The sequence below is a fragment of the Glossina fuscipes genome, unplaced genomic scaffold (genome assembly GCF_014805625.2).
Source record: "Glossina fuscipes isolate IAEA_lab_2018 unplaced genomic scaffold, Yale_Gfus_2 112, whole genome shotgun sequence".
Classification (NCBI taxonomy): Eukaryota; Metazoa; Arthropoda; class Insecta; order Diptera; family Glossinidae; genus Glossina; species Glossina fuscipes.
Genome location: NW_023998455.1, coordinates 6,025,757 through 6,049,362, shown reverse-complemented (window position 1 = coordinate 6,049,362; position 23,606 = coordinate 6,025,757). Strand labels below are relative to the sequence as shown.

General features: G+C 34.5%; 4 protein-coding genes across 6 annotated transcripts; 2 read left to right on the top strand and 2 right to left on the bottom strand.

Moving 5' to 3' along the window:
* Nucleotides 1-150: 150 nt before the first annotated feature.
* LOC119639502 (protein D3-like) lies at nucleotides 151-924 on the bottom strand. The gene is made up of 2 exons (XM_038036913.1): nucleotides 721-924; nucleotides 151-661 (listed from the first exon to the last, which is right to left on the bottom strand). The coding sequence occupies exons 1-2, from the start codon at nucleotides 859-861 to the stop codon at nucleotides 179-181; spliced, it is 624 nt and encodes a 207-aa protein (XP_037892841.1). The 5' UTR covers nucleotides 862-924; the 3' UTR covers nucleotides 151-178.
* A 1,865-nt stretch (nucleotides 925-2,789) lies between these two features.
* Nucleotides 2,790-8,992, top strand: LOC119639144 (probable ATP-dependent RNA helicase spindle-E). The gene is made up of 19 exons (XM_038036377.1): nucleotides 2,790-3,277; nucleotides 3,371-3,489; nucleotides 3,547-3,852; nucleotides 3,905-4,054; nucleotides 4,126-4,365; nucleotides 4,484-4,600; nucleotides 4,660-4,883; nucleotides 4,952-5,106; nucleotides 5,174-5,340; nucleotides 5,408-5,738; nucleotides 5,794-5,930; nucleotides 6,112-6,707; nucleotides 6,774-6,924; nucleotides 6,981-7,202; nucleotides 7,261-7,593; nucleotides 7,668-8,237; nucleotides 8,305-8,429; nucleotides 8,486-8,704; nucleotides 8,768-8,992. The coding sequence occupies exons 1-19, from the start codon at nucleotides 3,202-3,204 to the stop codon at nucleotides 8,904-8,906; spliced, it is 4,377 nt and encodes a 1,458-aa protein (XP_037892305.1). The 5' UTR covers nucleotides 2,790-3,201; the 3' UTR covers nucleotides 8,907-8,992.
* On the bottom strand, nucleotides 8,993-23,248 carry LOC119639143. 2 transcript variants are annotated; one of them, XM_038036376.1, is made up of 18 exons: nucleotides 22,971-23,248; nucleotides 22,027-22,232; nucleotides 19,029-19,256; nucleotides 18,640-18,950; nucleotides 17,908-18,569; nucleotides 17,668-17,840; nucleotides 17,373-17,590; nucleotides 17,088-17,307; nucleotides 16,790-17,018; nucleotides 16,221-16,717; nucleotides 15,920-16,035; nucleotides 15,731-15,857; nucleotides 15,440-15,664; nucleotides 11,062-11,211; nucleotides 10,814-10,990; nucleotides 10,502-10,751; nucleotides 10,092-10,443; nucleotides 8,993-9,338 (listed from the first exon to the last, which is right to left on the bottom strand). In XM_038036376.1, the coding sequence occupies exons 1-18, from the start codon at nucleotides 22,999-23,001 to the stop codon at nucleotides 9,164-9,166; spliced, it is 4,347 nt and encodes a 1,448-aa protein (XP_037892304.1). In that variant the 5' UTR covers nucleotides 23,002-23,248; the 3' UTR covers nucleotides 8,993-9,163. The 2 variants fall into 2 exon arrangements, with proteins under 2 accessions (XP_037892304.1, XP_037892303.1); XM_038036375.1 differs by lacking the exon at nucleotides 22,971-23,248 and having other exon boundaries at nucleotides 22,027-22,299.
* On the top strand, nucleotides 12,636-15,289 carry LOC119639146 (arginine kinase). 2 transcript variants are annotated; one of them, XM_038036379.1, is made up of 3 exons: nucleotides 12,636-13,726; nucleotides 13,789-14,039; nucleotides 14,142-15,289. In XM_038036379.1, exons 1-3 carry the CDS (start codon nucleotides 13,718-13,720, stop codon nucleotides 15,241-15,243), a joined length of 1,362 nt encoding a protein of 453 aa, XP_037892307.1. In that variant the 5' UTR covers nucleotides 12,636-13,717; the 3' UTR covers nucleotides 15,244-15,289. The 2 variants fall into 2 exon arrangements, with proteins under 2 accessions (XP_037892307.1, XP_037892306.1); XM_038036378.1 differs by having other exon boundaries at nucleotides 12,636-14,039.
* Nucleotides 23,249-23,606: the final 358 nt, after the last annotated feature.

Below are 23,606 nucleotides of genomic sequence, written 5' to 3'. Positions count from 1 at the left end.
TATAATGCATACTATTTCATAGTTTACTCAAAATGGGGTCACAACTCCTTTTGGATTTATATGATTTTCAGAATGCTTATTTTCTTATTCTTTATTTCAACGTTTTCCGTTCTTACAATATTCGAAAATTCTTATATCTGCTTGCTTTAATGCAAAGTTGGCTAATTGAGGATAACTTTTATAAGTTAACACCTAACTGCATATACAATTGAGGAACGTAATTGTCGTATTGCGATTGGTAAAAATTGCCAGCAATTGGTTGACCAAGTTTATACTTTCGAGCAAATTTGAGTGTTGAAAATCCAGATCGACCGTTTGTGCTATTATTGTATAAATAAGGCTCAATAAAATTTAGCTTTTCGGATTGTTTGTACAGCAGGAAGACATAGCGGTGCAAACCAGTATCTTTCGGTGGCCCGGAACCAACATAAGCCGTTAACACTTCGCCTTTATTTAAAGCCTTGTCGGGAATATTGACGACCATCCAATGTTGCCACTCACGTAATTGATGTTCTCGACGTGAGGGCGCATCAGGATCTGTCATAATTAAGGTATAATAAGCATTAGGTTCTCCATTCCATTCAACCACAGGCTCATCTTTCGTCTGGGTTGGTGTTAATTCGGCACCCAAGTTTACCTCTTTCTTATTATTATAAATGATCTATAAAAGAAGAAAAAATATATTTTATAAACCGAAAAAACTTTTTTCTTCTTTCGCACTTTCAAGAAATCTTTAGGTCCTTTATCGATTACATCTGGTATAATTTGATGATCCTTCATTATTTTTTCTATATCAGCTTCTTCGCCTAACACATAACTGGAACCGACTAGCAGAAAAAACAGCAAATATATTCTCCTCATTTTATCTACGATCTATTAATGTTCTGCGGTGGCTAAGCAATCTTTTTTAAACGACTAGCAAACTTGAACTGAAATGTTATTCGTTGACATGCTCTTAATATATGGATTAAAACATAACCGAAAAGCTTTCAAAAATTGAATCATTTGTTAAGAATTTACTTTAAATGCAACTCGGCAAACATTTGTCTTATCTCGACCCTGGACAGCTGTAGATATTTTATGCTTGTTTTTCTCCTTGCAACATCTAGAAATACAAATCAGAAAATTCGCAAAATGCTTGTCTTCTTGATTAGCTTAAGAATTTAAGATGACTTCGTGTTGATATTATTAATTGATTGCCATGGATCGAGATTTAAAACGAACGCATTCTAGTGAAAAAGAAACATTTTCTATATCCATTTAAAATAGAAATCAAATGTTTAATAGAGCCACCTTAGTGATTGTCAGGAGGAAGAGTTGTTTCTATTTTTGTTTTTTTACGAACAATTGCTACAAGTGTCGGGAGAACTGCTGGACTGTATACTATATAATGACCATTAGTTTATTAGTTCCCAACTGTTGGGGTCATACGAAATGATTAAATGTCTGGCTTGTGGTTCCAAAGAACACAACACACTAAATAAAACCTATCCGGATAGAGAGTTGGAATTACCTGCCAATAAGCTAATAACCATTAAGAACTTATAAAAAAGTGGGCGAAGTATAATTTTGCAATTATTTTGAACGTTTTGACTACAAGTCAAAGTCATAGCCAACAATCAGTCAGAATTGCCTCCCAAAAATACGCTGGCAGTTTACAAAGCATTAGTTAGATATAAGATAGATTTTGCACATTTTCTAATATATATATTGAGATATGTATACAAGCATTCAAAAGTATAGTGTTAAAACGTTGCATTGGTCTGACTTTCTCAACTCCTTAACAGATCTTCAATGTCATTTCTGACAAAAAAAAATTCGTTGTTTTATTTTCAGCTCCATTTTATAACAATATCTTTTTAACAGAGATGGCATATAGATTTCCATATCTTAACAGAAAGCTATGAACACGTGAATAATTTGGTTCCTCTTTTTCTTCATGACGTTGCCATTTATCCATATTCTCTCTCCACTCTCAACACATGATATTGCTTTTTACAAAATTTGTAAAGGAAAAAACCAGGTAACGGATTTTTGCGAGAAACCAAAGACATTTTAATCATTTCAAAGGGCAAGTGCAAGTTCTTGTAGGTGGAAAAAAAGGAATTTATGCGAATAAATTCAAAAATTCTTTAGTAAACTAACTAATTATATGTGATAATTGCTAACATAAAGAAAGTGTATTAAAATCATAAGCGCCATAAAAAATATCATATAAAAAGAAAATCATCTGAGAATCGCATACCTATGTTGTACCAATTTGGATTTTAAAAATATCAGTCTGCTTTACTCGATGCTTACCTAGGTGAGCTCAAGTGAATGACGGCCACCTTGTTTCGACATCGGGTCACACTAGTTTTTTTATAGATGATAAAGCCGATTTCCAGGCAAAAAGAGCTCAATTTGATGGTACAAAAAACGAGTAGATGATGAATTGAAAGAGATAGCGATTATTCACGCTATATATAGGTGATTGTTTTGAAAAAACCTATATGTAGCAATAGGTACATTTTAAATAACGTTCTTCACAAATATATAAAACATAAGAGGATTTGTAAAACCCAAAGCAACCAATATTAAAGCAAAGCAATTTTGTTTATGGCTGTTTTGCCAATTTTGAAAAACCGTTTTGTCGCACCTATTGTGTTGCACGTACACATGCTTAAAGAGGTCGAAAATGAAACGTAGTTAACATCATGCATAAGTAGTGCTCAGTACCCTGAAACAACAACTAACCATATGATATTGTTATGTTTTGATAAATACAGCACTGTTTTGTCTGTCAGTGGCAAACAAGAAGCTTTAAAAATTTGCAAAAATATGCTTCAACGCGAAAACACGAACAATCAATTTAGTATTAATAGCTCGAATGTGAAGCAAAGGCAGTAATTTACTTTCGCGCTTAAAGGATTCATTGTCAAAATTACAGTTACCGCAGAAGCCATTGCTAAAATAGTTCATTTCCGTTTGTTGCAAGTAATTTGTCCGCATTTTAATGATGCTTTGCCTTGCCAGTGAGATTTTGCTTTTGCTTTTAGTTTGATTAACAAAAGCCGGTCATATTTTAAGTGTCAAATTTACACCTAGGAGTTTGTGAATAACGGTAGTTTTAAGAGAAAAGAGAACGGTAGTTTAAAAGAATTTTTATTAAATATAAGAATATATTATACGATTTATTAGGAGTGAAATCGTTTAGTGTCCATGGATGAAATCAACGATTTTTTCGATTTTTCCAAAGATTTTGTGCGGCAGACAGCACCTCGTGGTTGCGTATCAGGTCAGTGCCTTCAATTTATAATATTGGAGTTCCAAAGTGGTTTTGTTTATTGTCTATATTCCGATATTGTTTACTTTTCGTTCGTTGTATCAGGTTCATTACCAGCTGCAGCTGGTCAAACGCGTGACCGGAGAGCAGACATTAAACGGAATTATGAAGGCAATGAGTATGCCCAAGCGATTATAGAACAAGAGCGCGTTAAACTTGACCAGGTATACCAAATTCAAATGCTAGCCAGTAAAGAATGCTAAAATGGATTTCATTGTCAGGTTAATCTACGTGGTGATAATAGTAATAAGTTACCACCACGCAGTTGGGCCCGTGCATCCTCATGTATGAATGACGTAGAAAGCCTAATGAGTGATTCCGATTTCAAAACTGACGAAGAGGATCAAAGCGATCATCATCATCAGATCAGACGTGCAGATGATGGTTTGTACGACCGTTATCATTTTGATTTGCGACGTGACGAAACTTTACCTATACACGATAGTAAAGAACATATTATTGCATCAATTAGAGAGAATCCAGTTATTGTTCTCGAAGGTGACACTGGCTGCGGAAAAACAACACAGGTTCATTCGTCTTGTATTTTATAAATGAAGATTTAACAATGTTCTCATCCAGGTACCGCAGTATATTCTCGACGACGCGTATCGTCGACGAGAATATTGCAAAATAGTTTGCACACAACCGCGCAGAATTGCAGCGATTTCTATATCAGGCCGCGTTTCTTCGGAACGCAAATGGCCTCAAGGTTCTGTAGTAGGATATCAAGTAATTAAATGCGAATATAACAACAAAAGGAACAACGATTTCGTGTTTAACGCAATTTTAATCATTTCTAGGTTGGTCTACACGCTAATGTGACCGAAGATACTCGTTTGCTTTTTTGTACAACCGGTGTATTGCTACAAAAGCTAATACGTGAGAAATCCATGACCCACTTCACTCACATTATATTGGACGAAGTACACGAACGTGACCAAGAAATGGATTTTTTATTATTTGTGGTTCGGCGTTTATTGACGACGAACTCGAAACAAGTTAAAATTATATTAATGTCGGCCACCATTAATTCAGTAGAGGTAATTGCTTAACTGTGCTAAAATATATTTATCAAAAAAAAAAAAAAAAAAAAAAACCAAATAAAGCTCTTAATAAAAATTTCCTTTCCTACACAAATTCTTATTTGTTTCTTTTTAGTTTTCAAACTACTTCAAATTCCATGGAAGACCGGCGCCAATAATAAGAGGCGATAGTCGTCGCTTATTTGAAGTCAGAGAATTTTATTTGTGCGATTTGGATCCAATAAATCCTACGGTACTGAGTAATTAAAACATTGTGAAACGAATACTTTATATTCTGTCGTTTGTTAACAGAAATTTCGTCCGGATTATGCAGATCCTGGCATCAGCAAAGAAATGTATACTATTGCTTTTAAATTAATTGTAGTCATTGATAATATTGAAAAACAAGAGGGCGCTTTAAGTTTAAGCACCGCAAACTCAGTTCCTGCGAAAACTTCAATTTTAATATTTCTGCCCGGTATTAACGAAATTGACCTCATGTATAAAAGACTAGAGCAGTTAAATCAGACTGCCCGGTATGCAACCAGAAATTTTTGAAAATAAAAAAATCGAGTAATAATTTTATATATAATTAAAAATCTAGTGACATCTCCAAATTGAATCCCATTCGCTTACATTCCTTAATATCACCCAATGAACAACTCCAGATATTCAAGCCGGCACCTGCTGGTTATCGCAGAGTTATTTTATCCACTAATATAGCCGAAAGCTCAGTGACGGTACCAGGCGTTAAATACGGTAAGGTATAGATTTTTTATTTTAAAATACTTTTTAAAAGTAAATTTAATTTGCATTTTTCCCGAAGTCATTGATTTTTGCTTAGCGAAATCACTCTTTACTGATCCGACCAGCAATTTCACATCATTGCAATTGCATTGGGCCTCCCACGCTAATTGCCGTCAGCGTGCAGGACGTGCTGGGCGTGTTATGAAGGGTCGTGTTTATCGTTTAGTACACCGCTCTTACTATGAGGTTTGAGTTATTATAAACATGTCTTTTAAGTGTATTATTGTGTGTGTTTATCCTCACTTATTTTTAGACTTATATGGAACGGTTTAGCATGCCGGAAATGTTGCGATGCCCGTTGGAAAATGTGGTTTTAAAAGCTAAACTCTTAGATATGGGACCACCATCAGAAGTGTTAGCTTTAACTATGGCACCACCTGACTTAAGCGCTATTCACAACACCATCTTGACTCTTAAAGAAGTTGGCGCTTTATATAAAAATGTTAACGGATATTACTCTGTTCAGGATGGCGATCTTACATATATGGGCCGCATTATGGCCAGCTTGCCTTTGGACATTCGATTAACTCGTTTGATTATTTTGGGCTATATATATAGTGTTTTGGACGATGCGATTGTTATGGGTAAAAGGTTAAAATTGATTTAAAGCTGTTCAAATCGTGTTAATATACTTTTTAGCTGCTGGTTTAAGCGTACGTTCCGTATGCAAATTACAAAGTACATCACAACAAAACGATTTAGAAGCTTACGTGCAGAAACTTGTGTGGGCTGATAGCTCTGGCTCGGATTTATTTGCTATTTTAAGAGCTTATAGGGTAAGTTTATTTTTAAATGTTTGTCATTCTCTTACTTCTACTGCTACTATTCACTTAGCTTAAATACTTTGTCTTAAGGAAGGAAAATTGCTATATTTCGCAATAAAGTTCAATTAAAGAAAAATGGGTTTATATTTTATGAGTTTAGTTTATATAATAACGATAAGTATTCTTTTTCTAGATTTGGACTTCCATGCATGAACATAATAGCTTAACAAACGACAAAGATGAAAATGATTGGGCTCAACGATTTTTTATTAATTTGCGCTCTATTAAGGAAATGCATTTGTTGGTGCAAGAGATTCGTGCACGTTTGATATCTTTCAATTTTAAAGAGCAAACATCTTATCAACGTGTTCATTGGATGGAACGCGAGAAACCGATTGTACTAAAAATAATCATAGCAGGAGCATTTTATCCCAATTACTTCACACGTTCTAATCTGAACGACACGGACCGCGAACGTGGCGTTTATCACACTTTGTGCGGTAATGATCCCTGCAGTACGGTGTACTTTACAAATTTCAGTACTCAACAAATCGGACAATTGTATACGCGTTCCATTAAAGCATTATTTAAAGGCGTTTTACCTAAAGACATTGAGGTGCGTTTTCAACCAGGCTCTGAACGAGTGTTTGTTACATTTACTAAAGATCCAGAATTTGCTTGTGAAGATGTAACAAAACGGCTTTTGGTACCAGGTCGTGTGAAACCGGACGTTTATAAGGCAATAAGAATGCGTATGTCTTCTTCGCGTCTTTACATTAATGTCATGGAGTAAGTAATGTACAAAAACGGGATTCTCTAATTCTATTGTCTATTGTTCCTTTATTATTAATATAGGCCTCGATTAGCTGTAAAGTATGCAACAGAGCGCGGATACGGTGCTACGGTAGATGGAGTCTGGAAGCCAAACAATCCGTCCCTCCAAAATGTCGATTCCATCGTGTTACCTTCAGTCTTTGAAAAAAAATTGAGAGGATTAATTGCACATGTATGTCCACCGAATATATGACTTTATTTTGTCTGTTTACATTATATCCTTGCTAGGTTGAGCATTGCAGTAAATTTTTCTTCTTGCCTTTGAGTGAGTTTGAATATGTACGTGAAATGCATGATACAATAAATAGATCTGATGGAATTGAAAATGGTCGATTTAGAAGTCCTGCCGAAATATCAAAGGGAATGATCTTGGTGGCTCCTCTCAATGAGAAATACCGCAGAGCAAAAGTTATAAAATTTTCAAATGCTAGAAATAATCTACAGTTTCAGGTAGTACCAACTATATGAATATTCGATTGATTTATTTAATCTTTTCCGTTTCATTCAGGTATGCTTCATTGATAACGGCTGCAAGTTGTGTGTCAATTTCGAAGACTTGCGAAAAATACCGGAAAAATACAAGTTGATGCCACCACGAGTTTTTGAATGCCGTTTAGCTATGGTACAACCCTCCACTGTTAAATCACCGAATGGCAAATGGGCCGAAGAATCAAAAGAAATTCTACAACAATGTGCCAATGCCGGCAGAGTGGAAATTGAAGTCTTCTCGGTAGTATATGGCGTGGCAAATGTTATCATTAAAATGCAAAATGGTACCTTAAATGATTTATTAGTGCAGAAATATTTCGCCCGCAAAACGGAAGAGAATTATTTATCAAAGGTTTGTGGTATAAATGTAGCCACAAGCTATTATTGATGAATTATTCAAAAAATTTTGTATATATTTTTTTCCAGACTGACCATGATTTGCGTTTGCGCAGACAGGCTTTGGTCGATCGTTTCTTGACCGAAGATAATCGGCGTGAAAATCAAGAATATGTACTATCCATGCAATCGAACGCGGAAGGAGACATTGAGGCACCACCTCGCGAGCTATGCAGTAAAATCATAAAGTTGCGTGGCCCTTATAGTCCTTTAGAAACAAAAATTTACTCAGCTATCGCTGCCGGCACATGGAAATGCGTAGAGATCGAGAAAGAGTCTGTGAATTCAGTGCTGCTGGATACCGATCCGCAAGATGTGCATGAGCATTTAGTTGTTGCTGCTGCTGTTACAGAAAATCAATCTGGTAACACGATTGTCGCACGTGGCACCACACTGATGCCTAACATACACGGTTTTGGAGCTTTAGTTACAATGATGTTCTGCCCAACGATGCAAATCAAACGCAATAAAGACCGTACGAAATATGTCACAATATTAGCTGGCTTAGGATACGATCAAAACACCCTTGAGCCTTTGTACGGCCAACATGATTTAGTTTTAAATTTGGATGTCGAATTGGACATGGACGATTTTAAACTGGTAAATCAAGTGTCACCCCTGTTTTTAATATTTTTATTTTTTATTCAATATAATTTTCTATTTTTAGGTCAATCAATTACGTTATAGTATGGATATCATACTATACACAGACCCTGGTCCTGATGAACGTCCCACTATTACGTCAAGCGCTATATGTGATTTGCAAGCCAAACTTAAACAGATTATTATAAAGTATAGAGTTTTTAAAATATTTCTGTCGATTCGCTCTTTAATTGACTTTTTCGCAGACTATTCACTAAAAACCGGAAATATATTGAAACACATAGCAGTGACAATGATAATGTTTGGGAGCGTTTCGAGTGCGAAGAAATTTTGGAAAGTTCTGAAGTTTTAGGTGAACGTTCGATATTCCCAATGCTTCCATCTTTTCGCTTGTACCGTGAGGATAACGGTCGTATAAGGACCCTTTTGACGCACTGCGAAGAATTGCACACTCTACGACACTTGTAAGTTAATTCTTAATTTTTCGTAAAATGAAATGATTTTAAAGCTCTCAATGTCTTTTTTAGCGATGGTGCTATGCAAACGGTTACATGCCTTTTGTGCAATCAACCTTTGGAGAATGTTGTGCAAGTGCGTATGCATTTATTATCTCAATTACATCGTGATCGTGAACAGCAGATAGACTTTAAACCGCCACGAAAATGAAATAGTGGACTCAAATTTAAAAACTTTTAAATTTAAAGACCTTTTTTTTTCTCTGCTCCAAATGAACTGACTTTATATAATTTTTTTTTTTTGCCGTATTTATCTTTTGAAATAGTAAATAAAAGTGATAATGATTCTATAATTTTTTTCCTCTTTATTACATCTTTTTCATTAAGTTCACATTACACATTGTTTCTCTTTATTAGCTTATTCTTTTTTATATTAGACACGTAACATATGGGGATATATTTGAAAATTTAACATAGAGTATAGTTGCGCATGCTATTCAATGGCTTACTGCATAAGCCGCACATTTTATTTTTATATACGGAATATATTTCAAAATTTAATATATTCGACATGTCGAACTGTATGGTTGATGGCATTAATGTATTCTCTACCAGCAAAATATTTTGTTCATTGACTTCGACCCTGCAGATAGGGGGAAAAAAAATAAACAAATGAAAGTAAGTATAAACAACGTAGAAAATAATAATGCGAATAATATGGCGATAGTTTTGTTCAACTTTCTTATTTATATCCGATCGTATTTTTTAATTACTATAAATATCATATGAGTTTGGTATGAATTTGCTAGTTTATGTGGTATTGGGAGTGCAAAACCGATCGACAAATTGAATTCAATGTCATCAAGGATCAAGGATGTATTTAATTATAAATTAATTTTGGAGGCAGATATGATGCCATTGAGATTTTGCTGGCACTTTAGATATATTTTGATACCCTCTAGTATACAATATAACTTCGACTCTATATATGTATTGTTTGTACTTCTAGTTCGTCGAAGCTCTTTTTTAGCATTGTTATAATTGTTTTCGATGATGGCCACAACGAGTTTGAAGATGAGCTTGTTAAGCCACAGACAAACCTAAGATGTCAGAGCAAAGCCTTTTGAGTCTTCACGAGAAGAATAGACGCGCAAAAGCTTGAAGAGAAACTGTAACTTACAATCTATTAGAAATATTGAACTTAAACGTGTCACGAAAACAAAGAAAGCTTCGTTGAATCAACTGGCATACTACTCACAATTAACAAAATATTTTATAACACTTTTGCACTGATTCAGCCTAGGACGAATACAACTAAACGTAATATTATATGTAAGAGTATGTGTAAAGATGGCTTTAAAAGGATTGTAATTTCTTTAATATTGTATAGACTTGCCTGAAGTCGTAAGCATCTTCTTCTGGGTATTGATAGGGTTTGTTTCGTATATTAATGGGATGCTCGATATCCTCGTTCAGTGTGATGTATATAGGATCGTTATCGGATTCAATGGTTTTTGTGCTGTTATAGGTGAAATAGTTTTGACCGATATAAACACGCAGGCCGTAAGTGGGACTTAAATTGTTTGCTTTAAAGGGCATTAAGAAAACCGCCATTTCACGTAGCGGACTGCAATCGGCAGCTAAAAGAGTTAAACAATTATCCGCCCTATAAACTTTATTATAATCGGATAAATCGATTAAATAATCGTCGAAACTATTAACCATGCCGTTGATAACCGAGCAAGAGCCTGAAAAGCAGAAAATATGCAAAGAGTAAATAAAAAAAACAAAAAAATAAAAACATACGTTTCACTCCGGAATCGTAGGAGAGCTCATGGGAGGCATCATATTTGGAATCTAATTTGTGCAGGAATGGTATATGATAAATACGTTTTTTTACACCATTTATTTCTACAGTTAACCAAAAATAATCGTTGGGGGCGTTTACCGACACATGAATCTCTTTGCTCATATTCAAACGTTCTATTTTTTTGGGCGAAAACGACGAGACAAAATGATCTAGACGAGTCGACCAATAATCAAACCATTCTGGCATCTGTGAAAGGCATGATTAATAATTCAAATGTGAATAAATTTTCAATTTAATAAATTATTTACATTATTGAACTGCATATCCATTTTATATTTCGTTATCGAAGTGAAATTCTCAAAATTGCTGCGTTTGCAGTATTTCGATGTTGGTATAGGTGAGAATTTCAAGACTTCTTTAGGACAGAAATCGGTATCGGTGAGAGGATTTTCAGATGATAGAAATTCTTTGGCTCGTTCAGAAGGCTGAAATGTCATAAATGTACGCAAAAATTTTTAGAGTTTTTTTTTTTTTTTTTTTATAAATAGTACTATACCCCAGCTCGGCTGTTGAAAAAGACGCTGGATCCATTTTCGGGGCATTCATTGTGCGATGACGTCGTCACGTTACCGAATATCAGAGAACCGACCAATGTATGAGGGCGCTTGGTAAATACTAAAGGTGTATATGTGATATTAACACAAGCCTGAAAAAAGATAACTTGATCATAACACATTCTAAAGGACAAATATCAAAGGTGCTTGTTCTTCTTTTTTATATAATAAAAGATCATTTCAAGAAATTCAGATTTTTAGAGAATTACAGATTTTTTGCAGTTTATATTCCCAGTGCTTAGCTTAGTAAAGCAATATTAAGTGCATTCGAAACTTTGATAAAAATGACAGGTTTGATCCGCTTGTGTCGATGATGCACTTTCCTCGTCTTTGAAATTATTTAACTTTCAATGAGTAATCACTAAATAGAGAAGAAATTTAAAATTTCTTCTTCTTCTCTCTCTCTCTCTCTCTCTCTCTTCCCCTTTCTATGAAGATTTTTCGAAGAATCCGTAGCAAAACTTTTTAGATGTTTTTCTACGGGCTCGACATATGCTTTCATACAATCCACTACATATGGTATAAGGATACATTGAGTTGGTAGAAAGCTGGATGAAACACCAAGAAGGTCTTGAGATACACCCAACTTTTATTACACCGATCGATTGAGAATCACGTTCAAAATTGATTTGCGCTTGGCTATGCGGCTGTCCGTCTGTCCGTCTTGTTATCTTGTGTCGAACCTACAAATCGCAATTTTTGAGGTATTTTGATGCAACTTGGTCAAGTTGTGTGCTTTGGCCAAAAGACGAATGCTTTTGAAAATGGTTCGGATCGGACCACTTTTTCGAACACTTCCCGTATAAAGGCTTATTGGGAAATGGGATCATATGAATAACTGCAATTTGTTGTAGAGCATTTAATGATGGGCTCGCGGCCCATTATAGTGATTTTGTTCGTGATTTGCTTAAACTATATTTCGATATTTAATTTTAAATATTTAATCTTTTTATCTAGGATAATATAACATAAGAAATATGTATATGTAAATATTGCAATTAACTGAGAAATAAATGAAAGAACATAAGTAAAATTAGTTTAGAAATATATATATATATATATATATATATATATATATATATAATATATATGAAACTAGCTTAAGGTTCGCTATACTTTACGCAAAAGCACTATAAGGTGTCACTTATATAAGCAGAGAACGGTATAAAAGTCTGAATATGCATGCTTATGCACTTTGTAGTGTTCCACTTTAGGTTCCGTGCTAAAGTACCGAAAGCACTGGAACAGTTGAAGATGGCGTTAAAATGTTGAATGAATTTTGAAAGGAAGATGCAAGGGAAAGGGAGGAAAAGGGAGAGAGTGAGAGAGAAAAAAAAATAATGTCGAAAGGGAGGGAGAAAAGAACTACAATGATTGTATTTGGCTATGGTCGAATCTTTTGTGCCTGCCAGATGCGTGACGCCATTGGCGTCTCTTTCAATCAGCATAAGAACTTCCAATATTTAAATTTTTGCGAACGTCGAGCATAGATGGACAGACGGACATGTCTAGATAGATTCCGAATTTTATTTCAACATCAAGCATATACATAGTTTATGGGATTTGCGTAAGACGTTTTAATTGGGTGTTGCAAACGTTTTCACCAAATGAGAATATTCGTATACCAAGATGTTTCGTTGGTGGGTGCAAAAAAATAAAAATAAAAAAAAAAAATAAAATAAAAAAAAAGTAAATAAACTCTTTAAGAACTCATAAAAGTACTTTTACCTTTTAGGCAGAGCAGTAGATAGAAAAGAAAGTCGAAATAAAAATCGCAGTAACAACAAGAGCGAGATATGCGAGTACAACCTAAGAAACATGATAATAACTAGAACAATAGCAATAAGAAAATGAGTGATACAGGGCACCCAATCAACATGCGCTTACAAGGATCTACGTGTAAATGACGTAGGCTTGTTTCTGTCTGCAGTTGTGGATATGCAATTGAACCACATCAACCTGTTCATTCGTTTTACATTTACGTATGAACATATATATGTACAAACATTCTGTCAATAGTTAAGCTCTCTCTCTCTCTCTCTCTCTCTCTCGCTCTCTGACTTTAATTTATAATGAATTGCAGCAAGGACATGCATGCTACCTCATCAATAATAATAATAATATCATGTAAGTGATAATAAAACTAACTTTCAGCAGTAGCAGCAGCAGCAGCCATAGCAGGACTTTTAATGTATTTTCTTTGTTATTAGTGCTAAGCTAAGTAAACCGCTATGAAATAATATTGCGTGCGTGTTGCATTGTAGCCGTTGTTTTTTCAATTTTTGTTATGATTTTGTGCATTTAGTTAAATTGCCTTTGCCGTTGCCGTTGCTGTTGCCGTCTTTACATATATATATATATATATATATAGATAGATACTACGTAACTAACTACTGTGCTATTAAATCGATATTGCTTTCGAATCAAAATCTTGTATTGTTTGCTTTTCAAGTCATTGCCACAAATTTTTTTGAAAAGTTTTATGAATTTTTTTTGGAGAAAAAATTGAAAAATTTTTTAGTTGTTTTTTTTCCGTTTGCAAACAGATATAAAAAGAAAAGAAATAAAAGATAGTTATTTTGCGAATGTTCTGCGAAAATGTCGTCGGTAAGCTTAAGAGTAAATGAATCATGTTTTATCGATTGCCTTATTATTCTTATAAATTGCAGATTGAATCGAAACGTGTACAATATCGTAAGTACTTGGAGAGAGCTGGCGTTATCGATGCTCTAAGTAAAGCTTTAATTAAGCTTTATGAGGAGCAAAATAAACCGGATGATGCAATACGCTTTGTGCGCAAGTTCATGTGCGAATCATGTCCCGACGATACCCAATTTGACGCTATGAAGGCTGATTTAGAAGAGGCTAATAAAACGATTAGCAAGTTGGAACAAGACCTCGAGCGTTTGAAGGATCAAATGTAAAACACACACACCCACACACACATCTTTTTTATATACAATTCCGCGAATAATGATTTTTTCATTTTTTTTCAATTTTTTTTTTGTCTTTTTATGATTAGCAAAAAATCGCCTGAAGAAATTGCCGAACTGCTTGAAGAAGGTTTCAAAAAACTCGTTGAAGATGAAGAGCATACCGGTTCGTTGTTACGCAAATATCTTACGCGGGAAATTTTGGACGAATATCTGAAATTGACAACTCCTCCGCCGGTAGAAGCGTCTCTTTTAGATTGCATACAATCCGGTTTGACCTTCCATAATTCATCATGCGGAGTATATGCCGCTGATGTAGAATCGTATGAAATGTTCAATAAACTTTTCGATCCCGTCATACGTGACTATCACGGCCAATTGGAAACTGATAAAGAGCAATTACAGCCCGAGGCAGAATTTGGCAATCCGGACGAAATTGAAAATATGGATCCCGAGAAGAAATATATACTTTCGACCCGTATTCGCGTAGCTCGCAACATTGAGGGCTTTCCGTTTTTTATGAAGTTACGTGAAAAGCAATTCCTTGAGATTGAGGAAAAAGTAAAGGCCTCGACTGATTCGTTCGATGGTGAATTAGCCGGTGCCTATCATTCGTTGAAGGACATCTCACCCGAAACTCAAGAAGAAATGGTTAAACGTCATATCTTATTTCGCAGAGGCGATGAATATTTACAAGCGGCTGGATGCTATAGATTTTGGCCGGTAGGTCGTGGCATTTTTTATAATCCGGCCGAAACTTTTCTCATATGGGTAAATGAGGAAGATCATTTGCGTATAATATCGATGGCTAAATGTGGAGATTTAGGTGACGTTTATAATCGCTTAATAAAAGGTCTAACGGAATTGGAAAAAACTATCACTTTCATGCGTCATCCTTTATACGGTAATGTAACTGTTTGTCCCACAAATCTAGGCACGACAATGCGCGTTTCGGTGCATATACGTTTGCCTCTCTTATCCCGTGACCAAGATCGTTTGAATGGCATGGCAGCAGAATTAAATCTACAGATACGTGGTACTGGCGGCGAGCATACAGCCATTGAAGATGGGATCATGGATGTGTCTAATAGGAAGCGTTTGGGTGTAACTGAGTTCGAGTTAATCAAGACTTTGCAGGAGGGCATTCTGACTTTGATCAAAGCCGAGCAGGAACTTGAAGCTAAAGAATAATTTCTAAATATCGGCATCATTTTTTTTTTTTTTTGCTTCTAATTTATATAAATAGATATCAAGAGCGCGGGAAAGGAAATATATATGTGTAAATTTGAATGTTTGTTATGTAATTTAAATTTGATTTTTGTTTTTTTTTTTTTTTTGCTTTTTTAAATAAAATTAGAAACTAGAAAAGAAAGTGTTTGAAAAATACCTTCCAATCGGTTTGCAATGCAGTAGAGAGATCGGCGGTAATTCGTTGAACTTTCAAATTAAACCAATTTGTTTTCTTCGAGGATAATACATACATATTGATAAGCCATTTGTGCATACTCTCGTCTAATTGAGGATCGTTCGTATGCGTTAAAGTGAAATTAATATGTCGCGATAGTGTATCGTTTGCCATTAATTCATCGGCCGAGCAAATCGCTCCTTCAATCTGCAAAATAAATATATCAATATTATAATGGGAAAGATGGATGATAAAGAGAGATGCTATGCTTACGCGTGTATATTGATCATTAGATACTAATAATGTGAAATTACGATCATGACCTAAATGTATGGAACTGAGCTGAGCCACCCCAAATACGTACATTAAAAAATTGATAATCATGTTACGCGAAAATCCACTGCAAAATGTTTCAATTTAAAAATTATTTTATTATATATGAATGTTGGCAGTTTTGCTCACTTCTCCATAAACTCGGATTTTAAGAGCATGCCTCGATACTTGTTTAGCTCATTAAGATTTGTATTGATTGCCATGGCCATACCCAAGTCTTTGATCTCATATTTTAATAATTGAAACTATTTTTCGGAAATAAAATTTTTTATAATCAAATCAAATGTTTAGTTATTGAAAAGATTTCGAAAATATGCAAAATTTTATATTTGAAATAATTTTCAAAATTGTTCGTCTTATTTAATTGCAATTTTTCGCTGAGCAGAGTAACAGAGTAAAAGAAGTACATTTTATTTCGTATTATACGTACCACGTCATGCTGCCGTTCAGGATACATGATTTCTTCGAATGGTTCATTGGCTGATTTCGTAATTAATCCCCGGGTCGATGTAACCGATCTGGACTTAAATGCTAAGCCGCTGGTAAGATTTTCAGGACGATTAAAGGCGTACTCTAAGCAAGAGTTGGCATAATAATTTAGACCTAAATTTAACGGTACATAGACTACAAAGCCCTGTTCACGTTTGATTTCGTGATCCAAGTTAAGAAAAGGATTGTAGCTTCGACTGCGACACGAAGCGTACGATAGGTAGCGAGCATCAATCTCTAAAGATGATTTCATTGTATTAGGATGATGATATTGCGTTATATTGCCGCGCAATGACGTCAATACCGTAGTTTGGAGCAAAACATCGGCCGTCGTACCTAAAACGGTGGGCACTTCGTATTTAGTCATAAATGGCCATCGTACCGTTTGCATATTAATATGACTGTCTGCCTTAATTAGAAAGCTAATTCGATCAATAACTGGAATTGAAATGAATGAATGAATGATTACAATTTGCATTTACGTAGAAATTCTAGAAATAGGAAACTGACTGTCGCGATACGTCAACTTCTGATACGATTTCGCGTTCAAGTAATAAGACAGCACGGCTTTGCCCTCCATTTTCAGTATGAATTCTAAATGCAAAGGTTTCGTATCAATGATCGGAGCATCCAACAATTTCAATAAGTCTCGTATGTTCGCATATTTCCGTGGATCGCCATTGGTTTTCATATAAGTTTTGAATAAAGTATCAGGTAAACCTCGAGCCTTAATGTATAACTAAAATGAAGGAATAGGAAAAAAGCCTTGCAAAAATTTGGTCCATTTAAATTGAAGCATTTAAGTTACCGCTAATTGGCCAGTGAATTTGCCCAAAGCCTCGGTATCAAACTGTAAGTAAGCCACTACGGGTAAATCTGATTTGGGATCACCCACCAAGAAAACTTGTAACATAGCTCCAATACCGAATTTAGAGTCACGATAATCGAATATGTAATTCCCGCTTATCCAATAACGTGGCTCGGGCTTTTGCGGCAAATGACGATGCATGTAGGATAGGAGGCGTCTCCTAAGAAAGGAAGAAATAAAAATGTTCTCGTGCAGAGCGCTTAATATTATAGCGTTGTTACTTACAAATTTTGATAGCAAGGATAAGTTGTCTCCGATATACTGGTTATGGTGGTACGATAATAGTTAATCATATGCGGATCGGTTTCGCTCTGTATAATTCGATGTATGCTAATTAGACGGGCTGCTGTCGGATTCGATATTAAGAGGAGGGTTAAAGCAGCCACCCTCAATTCTAGGCTGGCATTACGTGATTCAAAGATTGGCCAATAAATTTCATAAATCTGTTGATAACGAATTTTTCGATTCAATTTTCGAATTTATTCGATTTAAAAAAGTTTAAAGTTTAAAGCTTTAATACCCTTTCAGCTCTGTCTTGGGCTACCGAAAGTGTCGTCCAAGCGGCCAAAAACTTAATGTCTTGATTTTCTTCACCATTGCTAACAATCGGGTCCAAATAGTTTGCCACATTACCTACTTGTAGATTACTTAAGCCTTGCAAATATAACATTTTGTTGTCATAGTCGCGAGCATCTAAAAATATTGATTCAATTCATAATTCAATTCGTTGGATTCTAAGATTTGAATCGATGGCACTTACTCAAATAGAAATTGAAATATTTTTGCACGTAGTCCTCAAAGGCGTCTTTATTAATGCGACCGGCCTCGTGTACATTGTAAATTAATGTTGCAAAGCTTAAGATGGCTGCCTGCCTTACATCAGGTCTATCAGGTCCCAAAGTTAAGAATACTTCACAACCTTTCACTAAATCATGTGATAATTCGAATATATGAAATGGCATGGAAACTAAAAGTTGTACCGCTATAGTCGATTTTATTTCTTTCTCCACAACCAGATAACGTGTTAGAAAGACTGACGCTTTAGTACCGATTCTCGGTATAATTTCATGAAATATATTGCGTATAGTTTCTTGACGGTATGAGGTACCAATATCAACTTCCGTATACAGTTTCTCCAAGGATTCATATTCCATCTCGGTTAATAGCTTAATAACATCGGATACTGTAGAATCATAAGGCTCACTAAACTTAAAATTCGTACTCTCTAGGCCCTCAGCTAAGCTGTCTAATAAACGCGAGGCTTCAGCAATTAAATTTTCCTGCTGCTGAGGATATCGGCTGCCAGTCGGATCGTTCAATTCTACGGGCAGCAATTGCAGACCACAAACTTCCGTGGACATAGAAGTCTCAATATCAATTGGGTTATCGATGGTCGTTTCATTCAAAAAATTCAAAAGTAATCTAATGCAAGATATGATATTTTCGAAACTGTTTGCTAAAATGTCGTCGCATACGAGCGCGCGTTACTTACTCAGAATTAATGAATTGAGCTTCACCGGTCGATTCGAAAGTGTGTATCAAAGAGGAACCCTTTACGTGAGCCATACTTAAGAAATAACCATTCTCTGGATGTGGTAGCATACCGTATATAGCTTCATTACCACTGATGACATTCTGTTGAAAATCAAATTTACATGTATTGGTCGGCACATTGCTACGTATCACATGTATGGATTCGGCATGTGGTTTACAGGTACTAAGTTCTGGTGTCTTACGTATTGATATATAATTAGTCTTATTGGATATGAAGTATTCCGTAGAGCATTCACCGTGTATACCAATCTGATAAGAGATGTAAGAGAAAATTTTTTCTTTTTTTCTTAACTATTATATGAAAACTCTTTGCAGTTGAATGCTGACCTCGTCTACTACAAATGCGCCCGACTTTTTGATTTGGAATTGCAGCATTGCGGCAATGGCTCGTTTAAAATTTGTCGACCATATGGGATCCGCTTCTTTGAAAAACAAATGAGAGACGCTGCCATCTGGTTTCAGTACAATCTTGAATGGCTTATAAGCCGGATACATTTCCTTATTTTGCAAAAACTTTTCACCCGAGTTATTAAGCGTAACATCGTCAATAACAAGCTAAGAAGAGACAAGTATTTACACATTTATTTCATTAAATTTCAATATATTTTCTTTACTTCGTAACTTTCTAAATAATAAACTGTGAATAAACTTTTTTAATCTTCAGGTACCTTTTCTGTCGAGCTTCTTGCAGAAGATGCCGTTCATGTTAATAAAACGTCGTAAAAGTGTTATATGGTCACCTTATTACACCCAATGCTAAAGGATCGTGATTATATTCCTTTCGTTAAAACGTTTACAAGACCCAATGTCAAATTTTACGCTTATGTGGACACGTCCGTCTATGCAATGTCTGTAAGGAATATTCTCTTATTCGCAAAACTCATAATATCGCCTTGAAGTTCGTCAAAAACTTTAGGAGTTCTTGTATGAACATGGTTTTGAAACTGGACTGAAGCAGTCAAAAGTCAAGTGTGCCGTTCAACATCAACCGAAACCGCCTCTGCATTTTGACTCGTTCACTCATCACACGTATATACCAAAGCAATTACAAAGCCGTAAATTTCCACCCATGTTCTATAGGTCATCCTACTGCACCTCTAAGAAAATTGAAATATTTGGCCATGCCCACCACCAGTTCAAACGTCCGAGGGCCAGCACAGACTAACTAAAGGCCGATGCTTTAGAACAGATTACAGACTCGCCCCTAACTACCGTAGGCCGATATTGAGCTCGACCAAGCGAAGATAATCGTTTTTCAAAACAATGACTTTTATTCTAAGGTGATCGGACGTGAAATATTGGCAGATTGGAATTAATCATCCTCAAGCGTAGCTACATTCGATTTTTTCTATCTATCCTTGCTTCCGAGATACCAGTGATCTAAATACCTAAACACGTATCTATATCAATTTGCGTAGATTGAACGCATTTTTTGTGGAATTTTCTTAGCCGCACAAATCAAGATAGAAAGCGGATATAATTAATTGCTGAACAAATATTATAATTCAAATTCGGATTGCAATTGATAAAAGTCTGCTAGCGATCAAGTGAAGTATGAAATTCAATCGAAAAATTTATTCGGAAACATAGTTGAATTGAGTTTGTAGATAGATGCAATGTATGCTTGGGTCACACTTTCTTGAGAATACCTCCACTGGATCGTAAGTTGCAGGCAAAAGTAAGAAGAAGATTGCTTTAGAATTTTGTCTTCTACAGGCACGACTTTAAGCGCCTAAGCAGCCATGTAGGCAAAACACGCGCCTGCCAAGTCAGTCTTCACATGTTTAAATCTCAAGAGCTGTAGAGTATTCTCTGGTTGTAGCCATGATGAGTGCTTAGTCCGTGAAGGCATAACAGAACGATTGAACACAAACTCACTCGGCTGCGGCGAATGTCTCCCTAGTTCATCTTCTTTTCTCTCTTCTTTCTGACAGTCACCATGTCACACGAATAGGAGACATTCTCTCCTCTCACATATTAAAAAAAAAGAAAACACAAACGAAGGCTTTGTCAGACAGATGGCATAACTGCTCGTCACTGCTTTTGTTGTTCCCCATTTTTTCTTTAGCGAATCAAAGTATAAAGTAACTGATCTATATGCATAGTCATTGCCTTTGGCATAAGTGTATTAGTGAGAGAAAGAGCATATATTCATAATCTGTGCTTGAAAAGTGAAAGTAATAAGCAAAGACATGTGTGTGGTTTTATGCTCTGCATTATCACAAATTGCTTTTTCTCTCTCTCAGAATTTTTAGACAAAAGATAGAGAAATATCGCACGCAAAATCGTCATGAATACATATACACATATATATACATAATAATTGCCATGGACATGTTGCAAAGTATTTTACATTGTACCTGTGTTTATTAGTAAGTAAGTGTTGTTTCATACTGAAGGCATACGCGTTTCCAGCATTCTTCTGTTTACATACGTTCTGTTTTATCTAAAGGGAATTGTCATAGGAAATGTGCATGCACATGAAGATCATTATATTGTAAGGGAGCATTTTTAATCGACTTTAAAGTGTATGTTCCCTATGGAGATATGGGAACAGCTGTTTGTAATGATGATAAGAAATCCGCGTGTGAACGAAAGAGACGGAAACCGATGGAGGAAAGAAGCAAAAAGAAAAAAGGGAATAAATCTGTCGGAGGTTTTTTGAAGAGCGAGAAACGATTTGAAATTCTGAACTATGCATTATTGAGCTCTTATCAGACATATATGAAGTTCTTTTGTGTGCATGTGCTTGTTATTAATAATAAGATGGTGATAAAAAGAAGGCAAGCAAGCAACCAAACAGACAAATCTTTTCGTTGATGATTACATTTTTTATTTTTTTTTTTATTTTACTTTTTTCCGATGCTTTCATTTAAATATGTATAAAATATATTATGTATTATATATGTATATGTACGTATATATGTATCATATCGTAAAGGGTCAATTATATATTTTACAGAGAATCATTCCACGGAATATTGAGAAGAAAATACAAAACCAAAAATGATAAATGAATTGATTTAAAAAAAAGCGGTGACCCCATCATCAATCATCAATCAGTCAATTAATCGATTTAAGTTAAAGTTATGATAGAAAAACAAAAAAAAAAATTCTAATTGATTTAATTGATTATTAAAATAGTGTACGTGTGTGTAATTTGCGATTACATTATTTTTTAATTAGAGGGATATGGAAGAGCAAATCGGAAAAATAATACTTTGCATATACATGTATATACGCCTACATATAAGTGTGTGTGTGTTTGTGTGTAAAAGAAATCAAAATAATGTTTTCCTGTTCAAAAAAAAAAAGAAGTACTTACTGCGGCTGCCAGAGTGCTATTGCTTTGTCTTTGTAACGTTAATTTGCCCCGCACAATCCAACCGGAAGTCGGCGGTGCTGGCAATTCTTCGTCTTGCGGTGCTTTTGCCCCCACATGTACCGTTCCCACGTACTCATACAGCATTTGCTTATTTATGTTAATGATATTAAAGGCAAGTAGCGGGGCGGGCATGATGAGGAACAAATCTATAACGAATTTAATGTAATTTTTTTTTTTGTTTTTTCTTTTGTTTTTTGTTTTTACTAAATACATGAACTTAACTCAGATTTATTTTGTAAATATTTAGATTAAACTTATTTTTGAAATTCGAAACTTAACAATTTTCAAATGGGAAAGGGAAAGAATATATATATATATATGTATGTTTGTACATATATATAAATATCTTTTTTTTATTTTTGTGTTGTATTTAAGATTTGTTTGAAGATGTGTTCAAAAAGAGGCGAATTTTGTAAAACAAAAGTATAAAAATAAGTGGAGAAAAATCATTATTGCTTTGGTAGCGTTATTCACATATTCAATGAATTTATAATAAATTAATGTTTTTTTTAATAAATTTTCTTCAATGATATTAAATAAATAAAACATTATTATATATTATTTCGAGATAATTTTACTCTTCTTTTCATTAAAAAAACATTCTTTATGCTTAAAAGAATTTATTTGTGTCATAGTCTATTTATTTTAAACCTAAAATGATTTTTTGGGTCTCTTCTTTTTTCTTCTTCTGCTTCTATTTCTTTTTTCCTACTAAAATCTCGAGTTATTCGGGCTTTTATTTTACAAAATAAAAAGGTAATTGCTTTTTACTTTAAAAATTATACATAAATATATATAATTATAATATATTATTATTAAATATATATTAAATATATATTTATAAAAATTTTAAATATAAAATTTATTTTTTCAATTTTACATACACACTAATACTGAGTACTGATAATGCTTCATGTTAAAAATATATCACCGAAAAAAAGAAAACAAAAAAAAAAAAAATACGATTTGGAATATTTTTCGATACTTAAATTTTCGTTAGTTTTGAACGACGACAACAACCAACGAAATAATTACTGATAACACTTCGCAACAATGTTTTTGTATTTAGGTCGTTGTTTGGTAAAAAAGATTTCCACGAAAAAAAGAGCTTCAACTTGACTATTCTTTTTTTTCTTCTTCGTTTAGCATATATATATGTACATATGTATATATTTATGTATATGTTGTAGAGATTAAGAAACATAAACTATTTATTATATGAAAATAATTTTTAGGCTTAATTCTGATTTATATTTTGAAAAATATCGCGTCCGTTTTATTCGCAATCTCAACGCGTACTGATCAGTGATTGTTAGTCAAAGAAGTCGAACTAAGTTACTCGTATAATTAATTATCAGCATACAGTTCCTTTAGCTTAAGAAGTACTCTTCGCAATTTTTAAGAGAGTTTTGTCTGTTTTTTTAATTAAATTTTGTTTCTTTTTTTCCTCTCATTTTTTTAGTTCACATCATTTTTTCGTAGCTGTACGTGTTTCCTTTCGTATTTAGTTCATGTTATTG

Bases quoted from the DNA above. Each gene is read 5' to 3' on its own strand.
- LOC119639144 (XM_038036377.1), top strand. From the start codon at position 3,202: ATGGATGAAATCAACGATTTTTTCGATTTTTCCAAAGATTTTGTGCGG. The intron at 4,366-4,483 runs GTAATTGCTTAA...GTTTCTTTTTAG, and splicing joins CCACCATTAATTCAGTAGAG to TTTTCAAACTACTTCAAATT. The intron at 7,203-7,260 runs GTAGTACCAACT...CGTTTCATTCAG, and splicing joins GAAATAATCTACAGTTTCAG to GTATGCTTCATTGATAACGG.
- LOC119639143 (XM_038036375.1), bottom strand. From the start codon at position 22,299: ATGTATTTAGTAAAAACAAAAAACAAAAGAAAAAACAAAAAAAAAAAT. The intron at 18,570-18,639 runs GTAAGTAACGCG...ATCTTGCATTAG, and splicing joins GCTCAATTCATTAATTCTGA to ATTACTTTTGAATTTTTTGA. The intron at 17,591-17,667 runs GTATTAAAGCTT...CGTTATCAACAG, and splicing joins CCCAAGACAGAGCTGAAAGG to ATTTATGAAATTTATTGGCC.
- LOC119639502 (XM_038036913.1), bottom strand. From the start codon at position 861: ATGAGGAGAATATATTTGCTGTTTTTTCTGCTAGTCGGTTCCAGTTAT. The intron at 662-720 runs GTGCGAAAGAAG...CTTCTTTTATAG, and splicing joins GACCTAAAGATTTCTTGAAA to ATCATTTATAATAATAAGAA.
- LOC119639146 (XM_038036378.1), top strand. From the start codon at position 13,750: ATGTTTTATCGATTGCCTTATTATTCTTATAAATTGCAGATTGAATCG. The intron at 14,040-14,141 runs GTAAAACACACA...TTTTATGATTAG, and splicing joins GAGCGTTTGAAGGATCAAAT to CAAAAAATCGCCTGAAGAAA.